Source organism: Tyto alba, unplaced genomic scaffold, assembly GCF_018691265.1.
Source record: "Tyto alba isolate M040663 unplaced genomic scaffold, T.alba_DEE_v4.0 Super-Scaffold_42, whole genome shotgun sequence".
Classification (NCBI taxonomy): domain Eukaryota; kingdom Metazoa; phylum Chordata; class Aves; order Strigiformes; family Tytonidae; genus Tyto; species Tyto alba.
The window spans coordinates 26,812,360-26,840,143 of NW_024881318.1; the positions used below are offsets into that span (position 1 = coordinate 26,812,360).

At 35.3% G+C, this 27,784-nt stretch overlaps 1 protein-coding gene across 1 annotated transcript in view; it reads right to left on the bottom strand.

Moving 5' to 3' along the window:
* Nucleotides 1-27,784, bottom strand: part of ADAMTS6 (ADAM metallopeptidase with thrombospondin type 1 motif 6) — a 162,950-nt gene that overhangs the window by 71,776 nt on the left and 63,390 nt on the right. Inside the window, exons 9-11 of the mRNA XM_033009174.1 lie at nt 27,573-27,678; nt 15,414-15,560; nt 5,517-5,658 (exon numbers count right to left, since the gene is read on the bottom strand). Coding sequence (XP_032865065.1) covers nt 5,517-5,658; nt 15,414-15,560; nt 27,573-27,678 — 395 coding nt within the window. The remainder of the gene's footprint in view (nt 1-5,516; nt 5,659-15,413; nt 15,561-27,572; nt 27,679-27,784) is intronic.

The following is a 27,784-nucleotide window of genomic DNA, read 5'->3' on the forward strand; positions in this document are numbered from 1 at the left end:
AGAAAGAGGGTTTGGAGAGAATATAGTCATAGGAAAGAAGAAGAGTGACTACGGGAACTTGTTAGATACAAAAAGGATGTCAAACTACTTTTATGATTCAGCAAGAGGAAAATCTTTGGAATTTCTCTTGGCTATATACATCCTAATATTTTAAAAAAAGAGGGAACAAATTTCAGTTTAAGAATACAGCAGAAGGTATTTCAAATGTTCTTAATTACAGCACAATCCTGTAAGTCCCTACACAAGAAGAGCTCTAAACTTTCATCATTCTAAACACAAAAGGCCTGCATAATAGTGATGAGAGGTATTGCACCTGATCAACAAGACCTTATAAAATAAAAAATTATGAAAAGGCTGATAAAAATGACAGAGTACAATACCAGGATCTTCAATTTCTCTCTTCACATAAACATATTAATATCAGTTTGTGAACCATGCAATACAAATCCATCTGATTGAACCACTTATGCTCTGCTAACAAACACCAAATATAAAGCGACTTAGCCATGGTAGGACACATCAAGCAGGTGAAAAAAAGTCACTTTTCAGTGAGCTAGTAAGTACTACATACAGATTCAAGTGAATGCACAATCATAGTCATAGTATCAATGGATGAGGGAAAAAAAGTGAACTGGTAGTGCTGGTGCAAAGATACACCAGTGACTTCACTGCCTTTATTCCTGAAAAAACAGCTTCCAGAATCTGCTTTCACCTTCCTATAAAATCCCTGCATCAAGTTTAATGCCTCCCTTTATTTAACTGGAGTAAATCACATCAGTGTTTCATGAAAAAGTGACAGTTTCATTCACTAACATTGAAGTTTGTATCACCTGATTACAACGATTGACTGTTATTCAGGTTATTTTGCCTCAGAAGTAACATCATAGAATCATTATGTATAGCAATTAGTTTTGGTGATTACCAACTAATTCAGTTAAACTATTCTGTCTCTGAACTAGCATGTGGGAAACTGGGAAGCAGTGATGGTATGACAACTGCATGTCCTATATTTCTGTAGTTAGCACTTTCCCCGCAGCTTTCCATTAATGGTAACTAACTTTATGGCCACTCACCAGAACTCATTAAAAACTTCCTAGAAACAACTAATGCAAGGGAGCTATTGAAGGCAGCAGGACTCCTTATTCTGATAATATCTTCATTCTGTCTGTTTACAAGCAGTAAATTCATCGTTTGAACTCTAGTTGTCCTCCAAAATGCACTAACAAAATATGAACAAAATCTGGTATTGGAATTTAAAGCTATTTTAATTGGCAAACTAACTGGAGAACTTAGTTGAAAACATAAGACCACAACAAAGAAGAGAGCTACCTGTCATCAGCTAAAATTCATTACCTGATGTGTTAAACTCTACTGTGAAAACACAAAGAGTGGTATTGCTGATTGCAGTGAAGCCATGTATGCAAAGGAAAGGAGAGTTTGTTCCCTTTTCCCCATACTCAAAATGTTTACCGACACCAATAATGCTGGAAAAGCATAAAATGCAAAAAAAAAAAAACAAAACCAAACAAAAAAAACCCACTAAAGAATTGTAAGGCACTATCTCTGAAACCCGTGCTAGCAGCCAGCAGCTTCACAGATCATAAAATGCACCACCGCAATATCAACCATATGCATAAAGTATTAACTGCTATTAAAATGTCTGAGGTTTTAGCCTCTGTCCTAAAAATGTGGGGACCAGCTCTAAAGCTAAGCATTGCCTTGAACCACAAAATCTGTAAGTTACAGTCAGGGATATTCCAGGTATTATTTAAACTCATAAAACAGAGAAATTCAAAGTCAAGACTGGATTTCTTTCCTGAGTTAACCCAGAAACAACCAACAGCCAACTGTTGTTAGGCAGATGCTGAAAGGTTAAGGAGGTAAGGAGTCAATGAGAAAAGTTCTCCTTACACACACCTAGACAAAAGGATTGAAAAAGTTTCTGAACTACTGGGGGAACTGGCATAAAAACAGAGCAAAGAACTGAGACACACTTGACAATCAGCAGAAGAGAATTCACACTGCATCAACCTAGAAGATGTAGCATATCCAGTAGCTACATAAATGGACAGGAACTAGCGCATTCCAAAAAACCTCAAAATCGCCCACTCCAGTGAATCCAGTCAGACACCTGAAAACATGCATTACCTTTATGAAAAAGCTATGCGTCAGTATTATACGGTGAAATTTCCACCATTACAAGCTGGCTTACTATAAGTCATAAATTCTGAATCTGAAAGTGTACACTAAAAATTAAATATTTTAAGTAGCTTGATACATTGCCTCTCAATTCTTTATTCAAAGTATCTGTTTTTTCACTTAAATTCTCTAAAATTGCTTGTGTATCAGAAATGGTGGCAAGTATACTATAAAGAACAATGCGCATGTAATATTAGAAGGATCACTGTCTACTTGCTAACATGTAGTTTTATTTCTTTCAGCTCAAAGCTAAAGGATCTCTTCGAATTCTTGACCAGCTTAATGTGCTGAACAATATAGGGGAATAGCTGCAATGCTTTTACTGGAACAGTTCTGAACAGTTTAATTAGGTCTAGTACTTACAATAGTATCAAAACAACTACTAAAGAACTCCTCCTAAGGTGAAATTGCCTCTTTGTCAGTAAACACACATATAGATAGGCAGGAACTTGCAGCCCCTTTAGTACTTTAGTTCTGATGTCTTGATCAGTCAAACACCTTTCCAGGTATTTAACTTCAAGTTCCTAAGTGAGAAAAGCTTCATGTACTTATAATGTGAAAAATTCTTTGCAGGATTAGGACATGATCTATGATAAAAGCAACAAACAATTTAAAATAAACATGCAGATGGAACAGATGAGGAAATATGGGAGAAAAGACAATGAACACAGATTAACACTAAAGCTAGATGGTAGAAGGAGGTAATTTTTCTAAAGGTTAGTAAGACATTACAACAGAATTCCAAAGCAGAAAGGACATGAAGATTTTCCAAGTAACTTTAAAAACAACAACTATCTCGACAGCTACATCAGAGGCCAAAGGAGGCTTGTAGCTTTTCGGCCTTTGATTTGAGAATTTGACTGTTTCTCTTGTCATGTCTCGCCACCACAAATCAGTAAAGAACATGAGCAAGAGAAAAAGGCAAGCAATTTTCTCTGAGATTTTCCTTTGCTTTAGAATTTATTTTCTTCTTGGTCACTAAATCCCATGTTGGAAAACCTGGTCTACCCCTTTTTTATCAGGTACTTCCAATAAAAAGGTCTATAAGAAGTGCTAGAAAGAAATGAGTATATGAACTAGGTCCACTGTTAAATCAGGATTTTTACTATGTTTTTCTTTCCATAGTTGCACGACTGTTAGAATAAGATCAATGAACTTTTAATGGCATCTTCACGTGAATAGTAAGTACATAAAATAAGAATATCCAAAGCACAGAGTGTTCATGTTTGATAATGAAAGAGTTGAGCAGAGTATTCAACTTAGCTTGTTCTGGTATATGAATCTAGTTCCACCAATCAGTTCTAAAATCTCTTCCATATATGAACAGGTCTTTCTTGCGTGGATGTTGTCCATCTGCACTACAAGCTTCCAAGAACTTTTTTTTTCCCCCTTTAAAATTATCACTTGAAATCTGTATGATCATAATCATCATCATCACATTTAGAGCATTATGGCCATGGCAGATAATATTTTTAAACTTAGACGCTATTTCAAATGCGTATCATCTCTCAGAGTGGATATTACCAGACTTCTGCAATAACCTGTTATATTAATACATGCAGTCTGAATCCTAATATTAAAAATAGGGGTTTTATTGTGAGACACCTGTAAGTTATGCTCACATTCATGGCACACTGATGAAACACAATACACTGTATCAATTCAGAGGACTGGTAATACCACATGAAGACATAACTTTTTTTAACTATTACCTCAATTTACTGTAACCTCTTTTTTGTAACTATAAGGGAACTGTAAAACAAAAGAAAGCAGAAGGCAGAAAGCCAAAATTACCTACTCATCTTCATTACTTCCAATTGTTTGTGGTTTAGAAACTAGTTTAAGAAAGGAAGTGTAATGTGCAGTCTGATCATCACAACAATGATTACATATTTTAACAGTGAAAAAAGTAACATACACATGGAAAAGCCAGGTTTTGCACATTATCATCTCTCCAGTTTAATTTAAAATGCAATATATCTCCACAGGCTGTGCTATAAATCATGGACTAAATACGCGTAGATTTCCTTAGTCTGAAAATAAAAGAGTGTGTGGTGAGAATTTGTAAGAAAAAAGGGAGGAGAAAAAAAGGGTATGACTTAGATGTAGTGACAGGAAATGGGGCCCTTAAAGAACAGTGGTGGGAAGTGAGAAGTTAAAGATGAACAATAAAGGCCAAAAGAGGTTTGATGAGGGATCAGAAGACCCAGTGAGCTAGTCAGCCAGGTACATACAGGTTTTAAATCCTTTGCACAATGAAATCTGCCAAAGAGACATCCCCAGAATAATACGGCATTTATCACTCACAGGGATATGAAAAATGGACTTTCTTTGTAGCTAGCCTTTAGAGAAGTAAATAGAGTATAAATTCAATTATTATTTTGTTTTAATTTAATGATACAGAAATTGAAATATTTTTCAAAATATTTACTTTTAAACCACTAGATATGTTTTCAAGGTTTATTTAATTTAGTCTCAGCTTGATTATTTGATAACAAACAGAGCAGAATGCATCCTTTTACTACATACTTTGGGCTGCAAGATTTTAAGTGCATATTTATAAATTTATTGCATAATGGCCTAAGTGTGCAGGTTTTTATTTCTACTGTAAATTTATTTACCTTAATTATTGCACACTGGTACTTGCAGACAAAGCTTTGCTAGTACTTAGCTATTCAGTATTCTATTCAGCTATGCAGCTTCATGTTCCTCTGTTCCCATAACCATAATTCATCTTTCCAAAAAAGATCCTAACAATGTGAGAAACAATAAACTCAGTGTTGGGGGGGAAAACCAAATGACCAAAAAAAAAAAAAAAAAAAAAACCAAACCAAAAAAACCCCCACAGAACGCATACAACAAAACCAAACCAGACCTGACAAATCAATGCAATTACAAAAGTAATTTCAAAATGTAGCTTTAAACTGAAAAGTTAAAGCCAACACAACAGATTTCATGTTTCAAGATTAATACAACATGAACCTGATCTTATTTAAATGAAATCAGGGAAAATTCTGTAGTACACTTTACAAGGAGCAAGATCAAGTGTTCTGGGCTCCTATTTTTTTCCTAAAATTAAAGAATGCTTTCCCCAGCTCATTGTTACCCACGCATTTTGGTGTGCAGTATACACAAATGACTCAAGCAAAAGATGCAGCATAAGGATTAAAATGTACCCTTTGCTTACGTATGATGGCATCACACACGCTATTGGAAATCTGTAACCCACTTCTGCATCTAACTAGAGATTTACATTATAAAGGAATATATACAAATGACTAAGCAGAACACTCAGCATAAGGATTAAGACTTCTTACCCCATATTTACATTGGCGGGATGTTGCTCCATACTGGAAGCGACACTGTTCATCAGCATCATACACCTGACCTGGGGCCACAGCTGGATAAAGAAAGTCACGCTTGGGAGGCTCATTATCAAGGCAAGTACCACGGCCCGAACTGTTCAACATAAAGGACCAAGTCAATTAGGAATTCTACTGACTGTAAATCACAGTAATGATATCATGTATCTAGCTCTTACTTTTAACAGCACTGGGTGTGAAACAAATATGATTGCAATAAACAAACAGTAAGATGGTACACCCATAGTAAAAAGAAAAAATAATTAGAGGGAATTAAGAGATTAAAATAATTTTTCATCATTATTATTAACAAAAATGCTTATTTTAGATGGTAAAATAGATTTCATATATTATCATTTTTTAAAGTGTGATAATTTCTGAGCCACACAAGACTGATTTTCATTTTTGTTTCGAGATTCCTATTTATTTCCACTGAAGAGTAGCTACATTTGGTCATAGAATGAAAAATAAACAAATTAAGCAAATAAAATAAATTCAGTTGACAATTCTTAATGATTCTTCTGATCCTTCAAACAGCTAAATACAACCTTATAGATATGAGCAGCTCAATTGGTTTATATAAAACACATTTAAGTTTCAATATGACTAAATGTTTATAGGATTAGGACCTTAACATGCATGCTTTTCTTCCATTTGAGTGAACAAAATAGTTACAGTGGTAAAAATTCTGCAGGAACTTCCAATTTACCTATACTACGGTGTGTGAATAAGTTTGTATGGATCCAAGGTATTTTCTATTCTATAAATAATATTTAGTCTTAAAATTTCATGTTAAAACTAAGATCATTATCTTTGAAAATTTTAATATTTTCTTCTTTTATATTCACTGTTTTGTTTGGTGGTTGGTGGGTTTTTTTCGAAAATACACCCATATTCAACCACAATATTTTAGTGTACTAGAATAAATAACAAAGAAAGCCAAACGCAGAGTTCTGTTTAGAAAATTCATACTTGCTAAATATAATTACTCAGTTTTATTTAGTCAGTGTGCATAAAAGAGGACAGATGCTTTTTTACTTTCATTTCACATGTGAATAAGGATTTTTAAAAGAATTCTTATGCCAACTCTTTAAATTTTTTTCCAACATTCCTACAAATTTTGCCAGCACTTATGTTTTTTTTTCCAAATCTTTTCCATGCATGTTGCCAAAGAAACGTAATTTCAGAAGTGAATGTTCTACACTGTTTTTTGGAGATCTCAAATTTTCTATACTTCTCATTTGCAGATTAAAAAAAAAAGCAAAAAGCCTCCATTAACTACAGATTTTATGTTCTCATTTTAACCCTATTTTTTTCAATTATTTGAAATATTATAATAAAACCTTTGGAAAAACAAAAACAAAAAAAAAACTACTGCCAACCATTTCAGAAGGCAGTAAACAGCAACTAAGGCAATAACCAGGTAAATACAGAAAAAAAACTGGATATTCAGTTACTAATGAATTCAGTGTGATTCACCTGCACACACACACGTACCTCCCCTCCGCTGAAATCTACCTTTAAAATATCAACTGTGTGGTTCTGGCATAAAAAGTAATGTACTCATCCCTTTACTCCAGTTTTAATTATTGCAAGCATATATATTTTCTAATAGCACAAGTTGAAAAACTATCCTACATTCTTTTGAAATATCTCAGTGTTGTGTTTTGCGTGTATGTGAAGTACGTGTTAATAATTCCAATATGAAAATAATTCAAATACAATCTGATTTCTTCTGCAATGGCTGCAGATAGGAACTTTGCTTAAACAAGCAGTGGGAAGTTTAGCATTTGACATCAGCTTTAGCTAGTATTTCATACGATGGAACATTTCCATAGATTTCAATAGTGCAAAGCTTGGTCTGAAAACTGTGATCCTGTAAACAGACAGCCAAGGGCACAGCATTTAAAAACCCTCATTACCTTCGGTGACTCTCTCCATAGGCATATGTACCCCTGCATGAAACAGATTACAGAATCAGATCCAAATCTTTAAATTCACCATACTTGTAAATTAAAGCCCTTACCTACTCTACAAGACACGTAATAGCAGAAAAGTCAAAATCCTTGTAGTAAATGCAAAAATACGCCTCTTCTGCTCTAATGACAGGATTTTCACCATAATGAAATACTGTTGCAATAGTAAAAAAGAAAGTAAATGACTAATAAGCAGTCATTCATTTACTAGCTACATTACATCACCACCTCTTAGACTGAAGATTTGCTTCTCTTTCGAGTAGCTGAACAAAACTGACACATTTTATAAACTTAGAGTGAGAAACTGGTACTGTATTTTGTGAATTTAAGTGTTTTGGGAAAGAAATGGCATGTGTTATAAAACACATTAATAAAAGCAGGGACTTTCCATGGGTAATGATAGGTCTCACCAAAGCTGTGCAAAGGATGAACACAGGCTGAGGACCATATAAACTTTCCGAACAACTTCTACTAGTTTCAGGAATAGTGTAATACTCTTGAGTCTATGTCCTTGCTCTTCTCCCTTTCTCTTTGCTCCATCAAAACAAAACCCGAGATAAAAAATCTGCTACATTTACAGGAATGAACTAGAAGGGTGCAGGAACAATGGTATCAGTGGCACTTTGTAAACAGAGAAGTAATAGTTATTTTCAATCAGAGCTACAAAAGTGAAAATAAACCTTTGTGTAGATGTAAAAAGGATAATCAGAAGGAAAACAATGCCCAAATACCTTCACCTCTGCAATTTTAGAAAATTTCTTCTCACAATCGCTTTTGTGCTTTGTGATTTTATCTTCCATAGGAAGTATATACAAATTCAAAAAACCTACAGGACAGATCTATGGAGCATTCACATTTTTGAACAGGGAGTGGATAAATCTTTAGTGTCTGCAATACAAATAACATGATCTCAAACTCATCCTTACATTCTATTTACTCCACAAATACTAATAGGACTCAATGACTTTCTCATTTTCCTCATTCTAGGTTCATTTAACGAGGTTTTATGGGACATAGTGGGACTGGTTTCAATTATAAAATAGCTAAGCTCGATGTCATTTCATCCCAATATTCCAGTGTAGTGCCTCAAGAGACCTTTGTAAAACACTCTACAATATAATTTAAACGTTGTTTTGTATTTTAATATCAAAGGATAGCAAATTGATCTTCTGTTTGATAGGATATCAAGGATACTACAGCATTCTCTGAAAGATTAATATCTCAGACATGCTATCACTGCTAACTGCCTGATCAGAAAAGCAGCAACCAGGGATTCAATGATAGAATCTTTACAGACTGAACAATGCAAAACTGAGGATCATCACCTCTGTACAGACATCACTGCTATATCCAAGGCCAATACAGAGAAAAAGCAAAAACCACAGATGTAGACCTTTCAGGGTTCATGCCCCTATTATGGTACCTATTCCCAAACATCTCAAAAACATACACAGTACAACATAACTCCTTCAATGGTTGAAGAAATATCCCAGAACACTGGCACTGAAAACAGGTTTTGAATGTTAGAGAACTGGCTCATTTGTGATGATGATGTGGGCTATAATGCAAGCTGTGATTAATAATCATAAACTAAATGTATTACAATTATTTCTAATTATCTGTCATAGCTAAACAGTCATAAACGTAAGTATATGGATAGTATACAGAACATTTTATTTGTTACCAAATTATCCATAAAAATATGAAAAAATTATAGTAGAATGTATTAACTATAAACACAGCGCACTTTATAGATATACAGACATAGGAAAACATGAATTATTTCCATGCCCACATATAATACATGGCTCCTAATAGAATCCTTACTTCATATTTATTACATACTTTTCCTGAGTAAAAATTGGTGTTTAAGAGCACCAGGATATCTTTCTGTACAGGTTACAAAAGCTCCTTAACAATCACATTAATGAATAAACTCTGCAGATTGCTCAACAGTCTACATAACATAACTATTTGCAGAATCAGGGCATAAATAATGGAATTGTGATTTGAAGTAGTATGTTTAAAATTAAAATGAACCAGAATATGATTGCTAAATGAAAACATTCTTGAATGCTACAGAAATTCAGATACTGATGTGGATTTACCACTCACTCTCATGATAAATTCTGCTTCTTTCCAATCTTTTATGGAAGTCTGGCTCTATGTCTTATTATCTATTTCATATTAAAGACTAATTTTGCACAATCCTTTCATAATACTGAATATTTCTTTTTGGTAGTAGATAATTTGCTATTTCTTTAGTGTATGCTTTCCACCACAGTATGGCCTATGTTCTAAAGTGTTCTTTTATTCATTTGAATAATTAACTAGCAGCCATATTAGTAAAAATCTATTGGTCCATCTATCAAAATCATCCACCTACCAAAATCTACTGTTATCTGGCCTTCAGAGTTTGGCATATACTAAGCCATAAAATATTGGATCAATTTGTTATTTTCTATTTATTTAATGGAACATTCTACAAATAAGTTAATGGGAATCTGCTGCTGACTCTGCTCTTCACGATCTCTTTAAATTTAAATAACCCCATAGGTAGATAAAGAGTAGTACTTGCAAAGTCAACACTCAGAAACATATTGCCAGCCCATGACTACTGAAATTGAGTTTGGGGGGGGTTTTTATCTGTTTTTTTTTTTTTTGTTGGTGGTGGTTTTTTGTTTTTGTTTTGTTTTTGTGGTTTTTTTGTTGTTGTTGTTGGTTTTTTGTTTTTGTTGTTGTTGGTTTTTGTTTGGTTGGTTTTGATTGATTTTTCTTTTGTTGTTTTGTTTGGTTGGTTTTTTTTAACTGAGTAGCCTTTTAAGCAAAAAAAGACTTTCAAAGTTTCAGAAATCCACAGTAACTGGGGACATATACCTTTTACTCAATTATCTGATAGCTAAAAAAAAAAATCCTAGTAAACTTTAAGGAAAAAAGAAGCAAATTATAATCCAAAGTGTAGGTCAACAGAAGATCTTGAATGTAAATTTTCACCACTGATTTATAGAGAGAGGTAAGAAATTTTAGTATGATTGATGTGAGCTTATCTTTCAAAACTAGTCTTGGCTTTTATTTTTTTCAAAAGTTAATTTAGATTCCTGGAGTACCAGGGGACTGGCCCATCTGCCATAGATAACATATGAGGCATAGATAGATGTATCCTATATTCATCTTGCATATCCCCTTGTATGTCCAAGATTATTGGGTAAATGATGTCTGGGCCCAAACACTGGATTATTTTTACATTGTCCACGTGGGCTTGCTTGGACCAAGGTAGTTTGGTCTCCCTTCCAGAGTTAGAAAGGTGTGGTCTATGATTGAAATTATGCTATATGGCAATCCTAGAAACTGTCTCAAGATTTCCTGTGATAAATCTTACTTATTCAAATAGTTTCAAGACTCTTGGTTCTTCTCCATTCATCTTCAAAGACAATTCTACCTTTGAAAGACAGAGCTGGCCATCTGGCTTCTTCTAACACCTTCTCCTATCTGATACTGACAAGATTAATGAACTATGATTCCAGAATCACCCAGATTTTGATATTACAAAACGTAAAAGTACCTGAATAAAAAATCCTAAGCAGAAACATCTCTTCTTCATGTCTACATATCTGCATGGCTCTATAGGCACACTGTATAAATATATGCTGGATATAATGAAACTTGCATGTTACATGTATTTTTATACACACACGCACACGCACGCACGCATGCTGCACAGAATGAAAGTTATACTAATTGGTTTTCTGTCACAAACAATATTTTTAGGCTTGGATCATTTCTCATATATACAGATATTAAGTGTTTCTACTCCTCTCACAGGAATCTCTGTTCTCTGACATTGCTCTCCAACCCTTCAACTCTCAGTATTCCTGCATTCAATTCCGTAAAAGGTTAGTGAAATTTAAAGCCATTGTAAAGCACTTATGGACAATTCAGTGGATAAACTGAATTCAGTCAATCTTTCACTCTAACATAAAGCTTGACAGAAAACAGCTGTTACGTGCTAGAAGGAATGTTTTCCCCAGAAAAAAGTATTTTCTTTGGCCACTTCAGAGCCAATGCCAGCTGGTCATCCCTGAGAATTCTGATAGCTCTATTAGCAACACATGGCTTTGCTTTGTCTTACTGTCATCCTTTGAGCCATATTCATCCTGATCATCCTGCAAGGTAAGTTGTTTTTCCAACTAGTGCCTGACTAAATTGGTACTTTCCAAGTTTTACTTAATAGCTATTTCTCAGTAGCCTTAGTCTGGGCAATTTGTTTATGGGTGTAGTTTTAAGAAAGTCTTGAGGAAGAGAAGGATTGAAGACAAGGCTTTACTTTGATTGTCACCAGGATGACTTCTGTTTCAAAATGCTTCTGACTGATGATAAAGGACAATGTAGTATCTGCACCACAAAATGGCATACAGCACGGAACTGCTGTAGCAAGTGGTGACCTAAACTAGTAAATACACGTTAACCTACCTTATCATGTAATACTGTGAATACATAATGACTTTTTAGTGAAATTCATCCAGCTGCATTATCATGGTGCTGTGACTGCCCTGCCCAAACTTGTATCCAGATCCAAGCCAATCTAAAACATGTTGTGGTATGTCATTCAGATTTACAGCCTCAGGTTTCTGCTTGGGTATCTGCATTTCGTCCCATCACGTTCTATCTTTTTTGTTAGACATAGGTAAATGAACCCTAAACTAGCCACACTCATTCAGCACAGAAAAAAAACACTTGTCTTCCTATTTGTAGACTACTGGGTCCTGTCCCAGCTGTCTTCCCATTCTTGAGGAAAAACAGAAAGAAAGGGTGCAGAGTCTAATCTATCTGGGGGCACAGATGACAACATCTAGAGTCTTTGCCTCTAAAGCTCTAAATCAGCATTTTCCTCATCTGTTGCTAGGTTATGAAGAAGTATAAGGAAAGAAAGGAATAATTTTTCATGTCTGGATGCAGACTGTTCTGCTCTTATAGGAGCAGTCAGAGAATTGCTACCAGATGAAACTAGCTATTTTTCTTTGCTTCTTGCTCACTGATCATTACCTGCAACATAAGATATCTGCTCTTAAATCTGTTCTGTCTTAAGGAAAGGTGTGAATGGGTAAAAAAAACTGATCTAGTCTTCTGACAGCTGTCCTGCAGGCACCTGTGTAACTGTATCTCAACAGCTTCCTTCTATCATTGAGGAGATGACCTGAAAATCTGGGGGGAAAACTAGAAACTAGTAAAAAAAATACAGTTTTACAGACTATTCTACTTCATGAAATAATAAAACAACTATCTTAATAAAAAAATATAAACTCATTTATAGGATACTAGAACCATGAACAATAAAAAGCATAGATTTATGATGAACAGATCATGTTTGAGAAATCTGACATTTTCTAAAACAGCTTGAAAAATTAATAGATGAAGGAGAAGTTATCTTTGGCTCTTAGTACGTTATTTAACACAGTACCCTATACAATTGGAAAATCTATTCATAATTGTAATGTGTAAAATAATGTTTATCCAAGGTGGCTTTGAAAAAAATAACACCTACCTTCTGGGTTACAAAAATACAGCTAAAATATAATGAAATAACATTTATTATTGAAGCTACATGTAAATTTTTTCTTTTACTCTAGCTCAAATATCAGTATCTTCAGTAATGATTTTTTTATGAAATTCACACATGGTAGTAATTCGAGTAGAGTTGCAAACACTGGCAATGATAGAGAAGTATCTCAAAAATCCTGCAGAGATTAGAACTATGGGAACAGATTCACCAGAGTACTATTCTGGCTTTATGCTAATATAACTACAATTTCACTGACATCCCACAGACTTAAAAATTAAACTTAACAGTGAATCAAACCTACGGAATGGAAAAGAATAATGGAGATGCTAACAGTAAATAATAAAGCTAATTTATAAATTAAACATAAAGTAGTAAGGCACAAGCTAAACATTCTTTTATCTCACAGTAAGAACCTGAAAGATCATTGCATACATATCAAGTATAGAAACAACAAAGTTTGCTCAGTCTCAAATCTAAAATTGTGCAGGAACATTATGAACAAATGTTCAGCTCTATAACATTTGCAGCATAACACAAGCCACAGAATTTTACCATGTTTCTTCCTCTAAACCCATACGTAAGAAATTACTTCTTAGGTATCAGTTGAATCAGTTGAAATTTTCCTCCACAGACAACTTATTGTCAGGACAGTTACGGGGATCAAAATGGAGTTCAGATGAGAGCAACAAATAGAAGTAAATGAGACAGAGAATAGCAGAATGGTAACAGTAAAAAACAAATGCCCAACTGATAAAAGAAAACACCTAAACTGTAAGTTTACAGTCAGAACTACTAAACTATGAAATAATCTCTCAGAATAGATGTGAAAACTATATTCTTTGTCATAGTTAGAGCTCAGATGCACAACATGCTAGAAAAACTAATGGGAACAGTGTTGCATTAACAGAAATTGTTGGTAATGATAAAACAAAACTACTGTGTATATTTTTTTATATATATTGGTAGGGTTAAACAAGTACATATATATCTCTCCTGTTTGTGAGAAACCTGTATCACATATATATGTAAGGATGACTTATTCAGTGTGCTTTAGTTCAGACACTCATCTTAATTGCTCCAGTACATACAACTGGGTGGGTGCACAGTTCAGTGGAGTAATACAAAATGCCTTAACCTGATACAGTAACCATAGAGCTTTTTCCTCTTAACAGCACTACATTAAACATCTGCCTCTGCCCACTGACTCTGCATATACCTCAAACACCTCTTCATTCCAATTCAGTGATTCTCTACATTGTGTGGGAAGCTACATTTGAGCCAACCTAAAGAAAACTTATCGGTCTAGATGGGTCCCTTCAGGTAAGATTCAGAATACAGCACCTTATTCTGGGGTTAAAACCCTGAAAGAGGAGGAAAAGCTCATTTTGTTCTTAGAAATCTCATGGTTAGACCACTTGAATGGTTTAAGTCCATCTTCTAAAATAAAGTGTCTGGACTACTGAACAACCTTTAACTCTTAAAAAAAGATTGCACTGATCGCACTGAACCCATCAACCGAATATCACTTGCTCCCATAAAGTCCATGATATGCCATTTTAAAAAATCCTGCTATTAATCTGTTCTCAGTGAACTCACAGTTCTGTGTTTGTCTTCCACAATTTAAAATACATACTTTATTATACATTATATATATATACAATGTATACATGGATATAAGCACATTTTTGAGACTAACATATTTTGACTGTTTAAATTTTTTCATACAGAAGTAAAATTTCAGGTAGCAATCTACTTGTGGATAAAAATCACCACAGAAGTATAGGTTAGCACAATTTTAAGGTATTAATATAAAGATCTACGCCATCCTCTCCTATAATCTTTATATTCTTATCAATGGTACCAAAGTACGTTGATAGATAAAAGCCCGTAAGACTGCATGAAAAAATCTGGAGAATGAAATGTAGAAGGAACAGAGCTATAACCTTATTTCCTTCATTAGATTCCCTCACATTATGCATGTATTCAAAGAAAACCCCAAACCTCCCATCTTCATAAACAAATTCCACCCTTCTGTATTTCTCACCCTCAGATTAATAAAGTAATGAGATATGATCAGTACTTAAAAATGTTTTTAATAGATTAAAAATGGTAATTGTATGGTGGGGAATAGAGCAGAAGAAACTTTTGCCATTACACAGAAAAGGTGCTCTACAAAATAAAAATCCTAAGTGATTTGCTACATTTCTGTCCATTTTAAAAATGTAAGCCATCAGAACAGGTCACGGTATCTCTACTACTTAACCTGAAAGGTGCCAATTTTTTGAAAACTCAGGGTTTTTTTGAGAGATTACTTACTCTAAAAAACTGGTGATGTAATCCCGACTGCAGGCTGACCAAGAGAAAGGGTTGGTGTTTGCTGTAATATGAGCTGCCATTAGCTTTGCTGCTTCATGACCTTTGGTCCCACAGGAATTTCCAATTCCATCATGATTCATACCAAAACTGCCCAAAAGAGGAAAGAAATAGCCCATTACTTTCCTACAGCACCAGACATCTCTTAAAACTTAATGTCACCTTTACAGATATCATGCTGGACCTAAAAGAACACACTTAGTACAGAACAACTCTGAAGTGGAGAACAGGATCAGTCAAGTTCTATTCAAAATAGTGCAGAATTACATACCTTTCTTTTCTCCCACAGACTTCTGAAAGCATTTTACTTATTTCCTAAAGCTTTTAAGGAATCCTTAACAATATTCTTGCATACAAAATATAGAGTATTCAGTTCTTATTTGGTATTGTACACGAATAAGGAATATACATTGTGGCCCTGACACTTGGATTAGTAAACAAGGACAAACTGAGAATAGATGATGTTTTTGTTACAGTACAGTATTGGCACACAGCACCAATGGTAACTCAAGCAAAACATGGGGTTTGCCATTCCCAGAGCCATGCTGTATGCATCCCTCTCTGTATACACCCCTAGAATGGCTTGGAGCCCTTCTACTAGAGCTCTGCTTTGTCATGGAACATCAGAATGAAGACAACTAAAAATGAGCAGAAAATACAGTAACAATTTAGTAACAGACAACTAAAAATGAGCAGAAAATACAGTAAAAAGTGCCTCTCGGTGGCACTTGGCCAACAGAGATTTCCAGGCAACAAATTAATTGACTTTCAACAAAGATGATATGAGTTTGGAAAAGGAAATATGGCAGAAGAATTCTTATGTCTTAGAAATCCTGTGCTACTGAAACACACTTTTAGAGCTATAAATCATCAACAATAACCATCAAATTAAAACTAGATGGAAATTCACAGAGCATCTATTTGAAAAGAGTTTCATTACAGAGTATTTTTAGTTAAATTTTTACCATTAATCAACACATATATCTGACTGGCCTGACATAAATGAAGCACCTGAACAGATAATTTCTTAATAGCATACACATTTCTAAAACCCTGTTTTCTTCGTCTGCCTTTGATTAATTTCCATTCAATCACTTGAGAGGAGAAAATTTATTTCTTTAAATATTAACCTTTGGTCAAGTTTGTTCCTTCTTCCCAAACATGGCACAAGGCTTATGAAATAAGAGGGACAGGAGCTTCCCTGACCACGAGACAGAGAGTAGTTAAAAGAAATGCCAAAACTGAGCTTCTGCATACCCACAGCAGCAAAACTGTAATTTCTTGGTATATCATACAGAGAGTCTTTGGAGCCTTCTGTATTGTAAATGATAAAAAGACTGAATCCCTGATTTCTTACTCATCATACAGGAACACGAATGTGTTGAGGCACTCCATTTTGATTTTCTAGAAACTTTCAGGACTGACTGCCAGAAGATACAAATGGTAGTAGATTAGAGGCTGGCCATTTATCTATTGACAATGCCACTTCATACCAGTCATGCCACTTTCTTTACTGAAAAAAGCAACAGCGGTGTTGTATTAATCTGAACATATTGCTCCAGAATATTGTATAAAAATACAAGACCTTCATGTTACTCTGCACTTCAATATACTGGGTACTGTTTTACATCTTCAGCTGATAATAACAACCTACAAGCACAATGCAAGGTTAACCATTCCTCCCAAACCCCATTAATTGCATTGATAAAAGAAAAGAAATATCAGTGAATGACGGATGTTTCCTACATGCTGGGGAAGGACTTCATCATCAAAAAAGCACAATTTCCTTGCCGGTGAGATGTCTCCCTATGGAATACCTAGCCTGTAGTAATGCCTGCATGCATCTAGTTCACTGTGTGGTATCTCATAAATGCAGAAAGCCACATGCTACATTATACATGGGAAAGGTCTGACTGACACCTTACATTATTACATCATCAAATGAAGAATACTCCTCACATAAAAAATATAGCTTTAAAAACAACTCATCTGAGCAATGTATGTATTACAATAAAACTTTCAGACCAGCGTTAATTATTATTATCAGTCTTCAACATTGATATATATTTTGGAAGGGGAGAACTGAGATGTCCAATGCAACAAACCGAACCAGAATTTTACAATAAAAAATGTGCCTTATTTACCTAGTTCTCAACTGCCATAATTTCCTGAAATTAGGGGTACTTTAAGTAGAAACATTTCCTTTTGAATTGCCTCTGTACAATTTATTAAAATAGAAAACCTTCATTTTTAATAATTTCTATGAGTGACTCCTTTACAGAAATAGTCATTTGGATATGTGGGAAACAGCTGAATTGGATCATGCTGACTACATCTGATATCCCGCTTATCCCTAGTTACTGCATACCACTTGTCAAAGAAACAGCAGACTTCAACTGTCTGGGAAATGAAATCTGTAACTTTTAGGCCTATAAAAAAAGAACAAACTTTGTAGTTTAATAGCTTTCCTTCTACAGCTCTCCTTGTAAAAAAGACGATGTTGCTGATGGTGGCAGTGGTATGCCTGGTAAAAAACATGTCTGTGAATGGAAGCTGTGATTCCCGATGCACACAGGAACTCAATGCCTTTTCATGAGCCCATGGTATTCTCAGTTTTCAGAAATATTCATTCGCCTAAATCATCTATACCCTTCCAGGTAGGCTCTTCTACTTGACCCTGCTTCTGAATTTAGGAAGAAACTAATCATTAGGAGCAGATAATTCTTTCTGATGCTTGGAAAGGCATTTTGCAATTACTGTCATCTATTCAAAAGATGGTAGTGGTAACATGCCATCACAGCCCAGTCATTTGCACTCCTATGGCCCAGACTGCAGATGAAAACACATTTCTGGTCCAAGTGCCAGTTTTACTTCCATCAGAACACACTGGTTATATTTGGCCACCGTTACATTCAAGCTATGTCTTTTACAAAAGCATGTTTGCAATTAAAATTGGGGAGGGGAGGCAGGGAAGAAATGAAAGAACATAAAATACTTGTCATGGAGCCACTGTTATAATTTACTTACCTTTTTCAAACTCACTAAACAGATGCAGACTGTATTTCTTTCACTGGCCTAAAAAGCCTGTCTACAATTACAAATATAATTTTGTCTTTAAAAGAACAGCCAGATGAGCTAAGACAGAGTGAGAAGTCTTCTCAGGTGACACAGGACTTCTAAGAAGTTACCTTTCCACCTATCATCTCAAGGGAAGATATTTAACCCGGTAGCTCTTTCTTTTCAAGCACAATGGCTCCTCTCTTCCCTAGGGAACATACATTTAAGAGCTGTGCAAAGCAGCTACACTAAGAACTTTAAAATTGTAATTTATACTCTCATGCAATTTCTCTATAGTTTATATGCTACTTAAAAAATATTAAGAAGGCAGCACATCTTACTAGTGCTCTGTGCCTGCTTCATTTACAATCACGTGTAATAGAATGGATTCTTCTCATCTTGGCAATCTGTTTCTCCTTGTATATGAAAAAATTATCTAAGGGAAGTAATTTGTAATACACATCCAACTTAAGATCTGACTTAAAAAATCACAGGGGAGATAACTAGTCTCAGCTGCACTGAATAAAACAGCAGTAAATAACCAGAGACCCTGGGGTATAAGCAGAGAGGAGGATGGAAATGTAAACTTCTTGTCTACCCTTTATCTTGTGAAGAAACAATACTGCAGGTCCCTACAACTTCATTTCTGTTTAAGATGAGGTTACTGATTTGTTGGGTAGTTCTAAACTACAATAGTTATGGTTGCCAAAATGCTCATTGCTGATGCACCTGAAATGACAGCAGATATTTCTGTGAGACAGCCAGGATGCTTCCATCCTCGTTTATTATCAAAACACTTAAGATTCAGAGAAGACACACAAACCAATCTGAATGCTCCTCAGTACTGTTCACAGAGGTTTATTTTGTATACCATGTATTTTTACAGCACTGAAGTTCTCAAATGTGCTACTTAAGTGAAGTGTTTTTCTCATTAACAATCAATTATCTCTGCTTTCCAAATGCAGTGCTAATGATCTGCCTATCAAACCATTTCATAGCTTTCCGAGGGTTTGGAGCGTTCAGAAGCACAGAGAACACTGTTTCCTTTCTCGAAATACAAGAGGGAATGTTAATTTTTTAGTCACTCACGAATTCATGAGTTACATGAACTTGAGCTAATTATTCTAAAGCAGTGCCTCTTACTTTGCTCTGCCACTTGTTCAACAGTGTAAGGAAGAAGCTTACTGTGAATCCTGAGTCAGCTGAGACAACAGAGTTACAGGAACACAAGCGAGAGAAATACTGTAAAATCAAATACTTGTCTTCTCCACTATCTGAGGCTGATTCACAGCTGCATAACTACATGTAACTCTTTAGGAAAAAAGCCCATACATATTAAGAGCAAAATGGGTCATTTTCAGGCTAAGTATCTTGACCTAAGTATATTGCTAGAACTTCCTCCAGTGCCACCACATGTTAGTTAGACACACTGCTCTCACAACAATTACAGAGAATGAAGCAAAGGCCAAGGAAGGGTCATAAAGTGCACCACTGAAGAATACTTTAAAAATTACTAACAGTAAATATCTACTACAGTGAGAACAAAGAAGGCATGCTTGAACAAGAATTCTTGTATTAGATAGAACACCTAAAGGGTAAATTATAATTTGCTTTTAAAAACTGGCAGTTTATTAGATACCAACTTTTTAATAAACTTTGTATTAATTTATTTTTGTAGTATGTTGTACTTCTTCTCATACTTATTAAAAAGGTCTCATTTAAATCCATGTATGTATTTCATATAGCTTAGAATGTCTATTTACAGCCTACATTGAAAAAATAAGAAAACTATCTGCTTCCCTATATCTGTAAATGTTACCATAGCTTTAAATTGCCTTTTCTTAGTGACATTAGAACATGTACAAGGAGAGAAGAAAGGGAAAACCAGCATGTTTCAGTATTATTTTGTTCAACAAAAAGTACATGAATGTGAACATAATCTACTATTAAAGAATAAAAGATTTTTTTTCCCCCAGCAATGTCAGAGCTATAAACTACATGTAACAAAGATTAATTTGTGTGTGGACATACATGGTAATTTTCTTAATTACCCTCATGTGTACTAGCAGTGAATATCTGTTAAATAATATGATGTTATTGTAAATTTTTGGAGAAGATACAATCTTCGTATTTTATGGTTTCCTAGTAATAGAAGGTCAGCACTTTTTCTTCGCTTTTTTAACCATAACATGTCATAACAGAAAGTTCTCCTCTTTCTACGTAGCCCTCCATATATTTCTACCCAATGGTATAAAAGTATTGGTTATAGTTTCATAACAGCATGCAAAACTGCAACTCACCCATAAATGACATGACAAATAAAAGAAAAAATAATAAAAAAGTATGGTCTTGAAAAATCAGTTTATTTTAATTGAGAAACACAAACGTTCATAACATTTACTGAAAATACCTGATATTGCATTGTTCCTCTCAAGGGAGAAATCAAGGTTAATTAGTTACTTCAGTATTTCCATTTCTTAATGTGGATTTTAACCTCAACTGATGATCTCCTCCATTTGGAGATCATTATACAATTTGGAGCATCATAATCCTTTATTCTGAAGTAATGCTGAATTATAATTTTGACTTTGGTGAAACATAACACTTCCCTGAAAACCTGGGAAACAAAATAATTGAATAATGGTAGCTTTGTAACAAACCTATTTGCCATGAAATTAAACATAATTTTAACATACTCTTATCCTAACATTTTTCCATTTACTTCCTAGTCATTGTTCTTCTATGAGTTACGGCTGATGATCAAATACCCCATCAAATACAATTTCTATATATAAGGATAATTTAGTATTAAACAACGTATGAAGTTTGTAAAAGCACAGAAAATTCTAATTTACTAAAGATATGAAGCTCATTCAGAAATCTGAACTTTCCTATGGGGAAACGACAGACTTCTATGGGAATATTACAGAAAGTAGAGCCCACATGTCTCTTGGTTTAAATTGCCATAGCCATCCAGCTTTCATGCCACAAGAGTAACATCAAGTAAGGTTTATGTGCTATATAAAGCCAAAGTATGAATGGATCACATTTATACACTGGCTCCAATCAAGAAGCAAACTTCTGAGCTCAGATTTCCTTTGGAAATTCATGATGCCCTGAAGGTTATGATAACCTTCCTCTTCATCCCCACTTATTCTTCTTATATTTTTGTCAAGATCTGTGAAGTGTTATTACATTCCTTTTCCTTGACTAGAATGCTTTAATGTTAGTCAAATTATTTTAGTATTGTAAATTCTAAACTTCAAATAACATTTCACAGATATTTAGATACAAGCCTTTTTCATATTGCAAATATAAACATGACACAGAAACCAGACTTGTTTTTCTAGCCTGATGTTTTACAGAATCATAGAATGGTTTGGGTTGGAAGGCACCTTAAAAGATCATCTAGTCCCAACCCCCCTGCCATGGGCAGGGACACCTTCCACCAGACCAGGTTGCTCCCAGACCTGTGCAGCCTGGCCTTGAACCCTTCCAGGGAGGGGGCAGCCACAGCTGCTCTGGGCAATCTGTGCCAGGGCCTCACCGCCCTCACAGGAAAGAATTTCTTCCTGATAGCTAATCTAAATCTGCCCTCTTTCAGTTTAAAACTGTTACCTCTTGTCTTATCACTACACCCCCTCGTAAAGAGTCCCTCCTCAACTTTCCTGTAGCCCACTTACAGTACTGAAAGGCCACTACAAGGTCTCGCCAGAGCCTTCTCTTTTTCAGGTTGAACAACCCCAATCTCTCATCCTGTCCTCATACGGAAGATGCTCCAGCCCCCTGATCATCTTCACAGCCCTCATGTGGACCTGCTCCAACATGTCCATGTCCTTCTTATGTTCTGGGCCCCAGATCTGGACACAGTATTGCAGGTGGGGTCTCATAAGAGCAGAGTAGAGGGGGAGAATCTCCTCCCTTGATCTGCTGGCCACACTTCTCTCAGTGCAGCCCAGGACACGGTTGGCTTTCTGGGCTGCGTGCACACACTGCTGGCTCACAGTCAGTTTATCATTCGCTACCACTCCCAAGTCCTTCTCACAGGACTGCTCTCAATCCACTCAACACTCAGCCTGTATTTGTGCTTGGGATTGCCTTCATTTATGTGAAGGACCTTGCACTTGGCCTTGTTGAACCTCATGAACTTTGCACAAGCCCACCTCTCCAGACTGTCCAGGTCCTTCTGGATGGCATCCCTTCCCTCCAGTGTGCCAACTGCACCACACAGCTTGGTGTCATCGGCAAACCTGCTGAGGGTGCGCTCAATCCCACTGTCCATGTCATCAACAAAGATGTTGAATAGCGCTGGTTCCAAGAACAACCCCCAAGGAATGCCACTCATCACTGCTCTCCACTTGGACATCACAACATTGACTGCAACCCTTTTGAGTGTGACCATCTAGCGAATTCCTTATCCACTGAGTGCTCCACACACCAAATCCATGTTTCTCCAATTTAGAGACAGGGATGTCATGTGGGACAGTGTCAAATGCTTTGCAATATTTATGACATTTAATTTCATATACACAAAACATCATTTGAATTCAAGTCAAAGTGAAGACTTTTTTTATAGAAACCGTATGCTTTTATACCTGCAAAGGCAGACATGAAGCAATGCTCCTGTAACAAAAGAGACTGAGGCAGGGAACATGAGACAGCAAGACTGTGATTACACATGGTCTTATGTGGCTTGTCCAGCCAAAAACTGGACAAGTTTTGTTCTTTTTTTTTTTTTTTAACTAGAAGAGTTACTAAAAATTTAAGGCATCATTCTCAGTCAACCCTAGGCATCCAGCATGACTGAGGCATCTAGCAGGGACAAGTTTTAATTTGTTCTGGCTGGTGTTGAAGTGTTCATACACTGTAGATTTGAGATGGTCTGTCAGCCCTGCTATAGTTGAAGATGTATGATGACATCATCACAGATAAAGCAATGATGACAACATCAACTGGAGATCTGTTCATGGGAGAGCTGACAGGCAGTGATGGTAGCTCAGTTCATCCTAGTTGTGTTTCAAGTATTTTTGAAAGCTACTTTGAAGTTTGTTATATGCGTCCCTCTTACCTCAGATCAGAGTATTCATCTAGGTGTACAACACATACATTCCTTGACACATATTCCTTCTAGAAAATATCTCGCTCAAACTCAGGTCCTACAATGCAGCTGAGGTTTGACTGATCAAACATGAAGCTCACTGATTGCTGAAGAATGAGATAATCAGCTTCTGAAAGTACCTCTAGGATTTCCTAGATAAGAAATTTCTACTCCAGCATTGAAGACCAACTTTCTGATACGGGAGGAGGAGTATTTCTGCCATTTTTCTACTTTGCATACAGACTCAAGTGCTAGAACTGCAGGCATACTTTATGAACTAAATTAAATTCAGAACTAAATTAAATTCAGAACTAAATTAAAGCCTGAAAATATTGTTGCTGTTCTTCATCTTGAAGACAATTTACTCCATTAGACTATAATCTCTTATTTCTTACATATTTTTTCATCAAGATATGACTGCCAAACTCCTCTGAATTTCAATTCATTACTATCTTCTATAAGTCAAGACAATTCTGACTTTTCAGAAATTAGTTTAGCCATCAGCCTTCTCTCCATTCTCCTTTACAGCCCTCAACAGCTGTCTGTCACTAGTAAATTCCGTAAGTTTTATGGGCAGCTCTCTGTTCTAAGCCTAGTCCACTGTCTTCATGTTTTGACATTTCCTTTTTTTTCCCCTTTCATTTTCTTTGTTCTTTTGTACTTTGTTAATTAGTTTCCACATCTCTGCTAACTCCACATGACCACAACAATGAATGGCACAATGCCTTTCTTTTAGGCACATACTCCTTTCAGTGAAACCTGGAATTCCATATCAGTTCACCTAAGTACCCTGTACAGCATGCATGGGGCATGCCAGGCATTTTAGAAGGTATCCAAATTAAAAAGTATAGAACAGAAATCCACTTAACTCAGCTGTAGGAAAACAGAAAATGGGACTGTATCTTAAACATTACAACTTGTCTGAGTATATTCAAGCCTGCAAATAGTTCCTTTCTTCACTAAGAAGGGAAAGTCAAGCTTTCCTTGACCATGCAGGGGATACACATTCAATTCTCACTCATGCCATTAGAAATAACTAGTGATTTTTGCTTACCAGAAACCATAAGCATTTCTTCAGTGTGAAATATATAATGGTAGGAATGTAAGCATTCTGTAAGTCAAGCATCATAAATCAAATTTCTCAATACACTAGTCTGAAGGGCATACTGAATTTTATCTGATTCGCAGAAGTATTAAGAGTAATACAAGGCTGTTCTCAGAACCATGCATAGGTAGAAACAACCATAAAACTGTTAATCTAACACCATTCTTTATGCCTTCAAGAAACAAACACAGAGTTAATCACAGTGAATGGTTGTCTTCAATAAAAACAGCTGGTTATGAGTCTCAGCTGCACACAGCTTACCTGCAGCAAAACTGGCTTATACACATATAAGTGGTAAGGAACAGAAGACAAAATTTTTAAAAAGACTTACAAATATTTAACAGAAAGTATAACTGACCAGAATAATCACACTCACATTCTCAGTCTCTTTAAGTCTTCAAAACTACGTGGTTTTCTGGATAATATTCTTCAACCAAATGGAAGTTACTTGGACCAATACAAGGTTAAACAAGTTAAATTTAATAGACTATGATATACAGAAAGTCAGACTGAATGATCTAGTAACTTCTCATCATTCTATAATTTCTTAAACTATGAGAAATTAACAAGTTGAGCCATACTTCCACCAGGCAATCTTACAAATCAAATTTTGGAGAAACTGTAGATAATCTATCAGAATATATGTATTATCATTACCGTTCTCTTTTAATCACAAGAGAATTTTATTCCTCAGTTCATTTTCTTAAAAAGACTCGGTATTGCACGGCAACTACATAATAAATAAAAACATGATCCTTCAAAGTGCAATCCTCATATTCGAATTTTGAGTGCTTTTTTTGTTGTATGTTATATACTCAATGTAGACATGTCGCTTAATTGCTTCTATTTTTCCTTTGACAGTCAAATTCAGTTTCCTATTTCCCATGTATGTCTGAAGAGAAAAGCAATCATCATGGTACAGCCAAAGAGAAAAATTCACAAGGCTCCCCAAAACAATTATTTTACTCACATAAGCAAGTATCTTCTAGCAGGTACTAGGAAGCAGGAAGTTGAGAGGAAACTTCCTTGATTTAGACGTAGAAGAATTCAGTCACAGTGTGGATGAATGGGAGGTGATGCATGAGTAGCACAAAACATTATAAACCTTAAAGATTTTTTGCTCACATATTCTTCCCAGCTTTTACTGAAGGTATCTACATGGTATATTCATTTTCAAAACCAAGCTTGCAGTGCAACTTTCTCTAATCACCGTGCATTGGTTAAAGCTAGTAGAGTATGATTTCTGCTTTCTTTTCAAACCAGCATTTGACATGTCATGCCAGCTACAGGATGAGGTGAAAGACTCAAAAAGCTGAGATTTCAATATTTTAAAAGACTATGTATAAAAAGCCAAAATATATGGAATGTAGATAACACAGATGATTAAAAAAATTCCTGTGATCACAGGATATATGCTCTCATCACATTGTTTTTCCCAGATTCTAACTAAAGTCTAAGCTCTTCAAATCTTGCCATCATGCCAGCTTTGCATGATAAACAGCTGTGAATTTTTAAATTATTTTCATGCATCTGTGAAATAACATGCATGAAATATGTAGTTCCATGACATATAGGTTAGAATGAAGATGTGATATTGGAAGACTGTTTTCTTGTTAAGTATGTTACAAATTCACAGCAAGGTCACCTGTTACTGTAAGAGAGGTTATTAACAAGACTTTCAGAACTATGAGTGATTTGGAGGAGCTCTTTCCTCAACACTGGAAATATCTTTTCCTTTACCCTATCTTTTTCAACTCATGCAAGTGAATGAAAAGAAGGAAGGAAACGAAGATGAGGAAAATGACATATGTTTTTAATGATTTTTGTTCAGAACTTATCTAAATGCCTTTGGATTCTAAAATTCATCTACTTCAGTGTGACTACATTATTTTTTTCATACATAATATAAATGAGGTCATATTTGCCCAGTAATTCTCTCACATGATACGTGGGCTGGAAATAACTGTTTACTTCCAACTCCTTTTCTTGATCAGCAGATTGATAGCTTCCATTTCAGTCTTCATTGGAACTTTTAGCAGTTCCACAAGCTAATGATTGGAAAAACATGTCATCCATAACTCAGTGTTGGTCAACCCATGTAAACCAAGAGGGAAACCCCTTAATAATGGAAGGTACCTAGTCTTTTAGAGTCAGCAAAATGTACTAACAATGCTGCCTTTTCAAGGAAGACCTGAAATATTTCCAGACTAAACTCTACTCAGATTTTATCATTCTCATAACATCATGTTCTTTAAAATGATACGGTGATGATTAAAATTTAACAAGTGATGCTATGACTGATCTATGACTGTTTTACATACTTCATGCTTGAGTGAAAGATGACTTAAACTGTATGAGTATTGACAACAGAATCAATGTTTTAATTGTAAATTAGTTTGACTATATGTTTTAACTATAAATAGTTTGAATTATATTTAAGACAAAATAACAAAAAAAAACAAAAAAAATACCTTTTAACCGCTTTTGTTTCATAACGAAAGGTAGACAAAAGAAAGAGGGGGGGAAAAAAAGAAAATTTTCAAAGCCAAATATTTAAAAATATGAAAGAGTAGTAAGGTTGTGAGCCGAATCTGAAAAGCACAGATTTAACTGGAATCTGAAATCAAAGGGTAAACAATGAGTCTTCAGTTCTAAATTTAAAGCCCTTGGTAATATATACTAAATAAAATGTACTGCCAGTCATGAATATTATATACATAAACATGGAGCACCAGAATAGAGATGGCACAGCCATGCAGGGAAAAAAAAAAAAAAATCTATTATTGAACTAATATTAAAAAGGTGACACATTAAAACGTATTCTTTTTTTAAACTCACTCACTTGTGACCAATCTCATGTGCAATGGTAAAAGCTGAACCTAGGCCAATGTCTTCATTAATGCTGCAGCTCCTTTCAGGCTCACACATTCCAGCCACAGAGGCCAAGCCTGAATAAACAGAAGGAGACACAAAGGGTCATGCCAAGGTGTTTCAGTCTTAAAAGCCCTAGTTATAAATGCCTGGATTCTTTTTAATAACTTCTATGCACAGAAG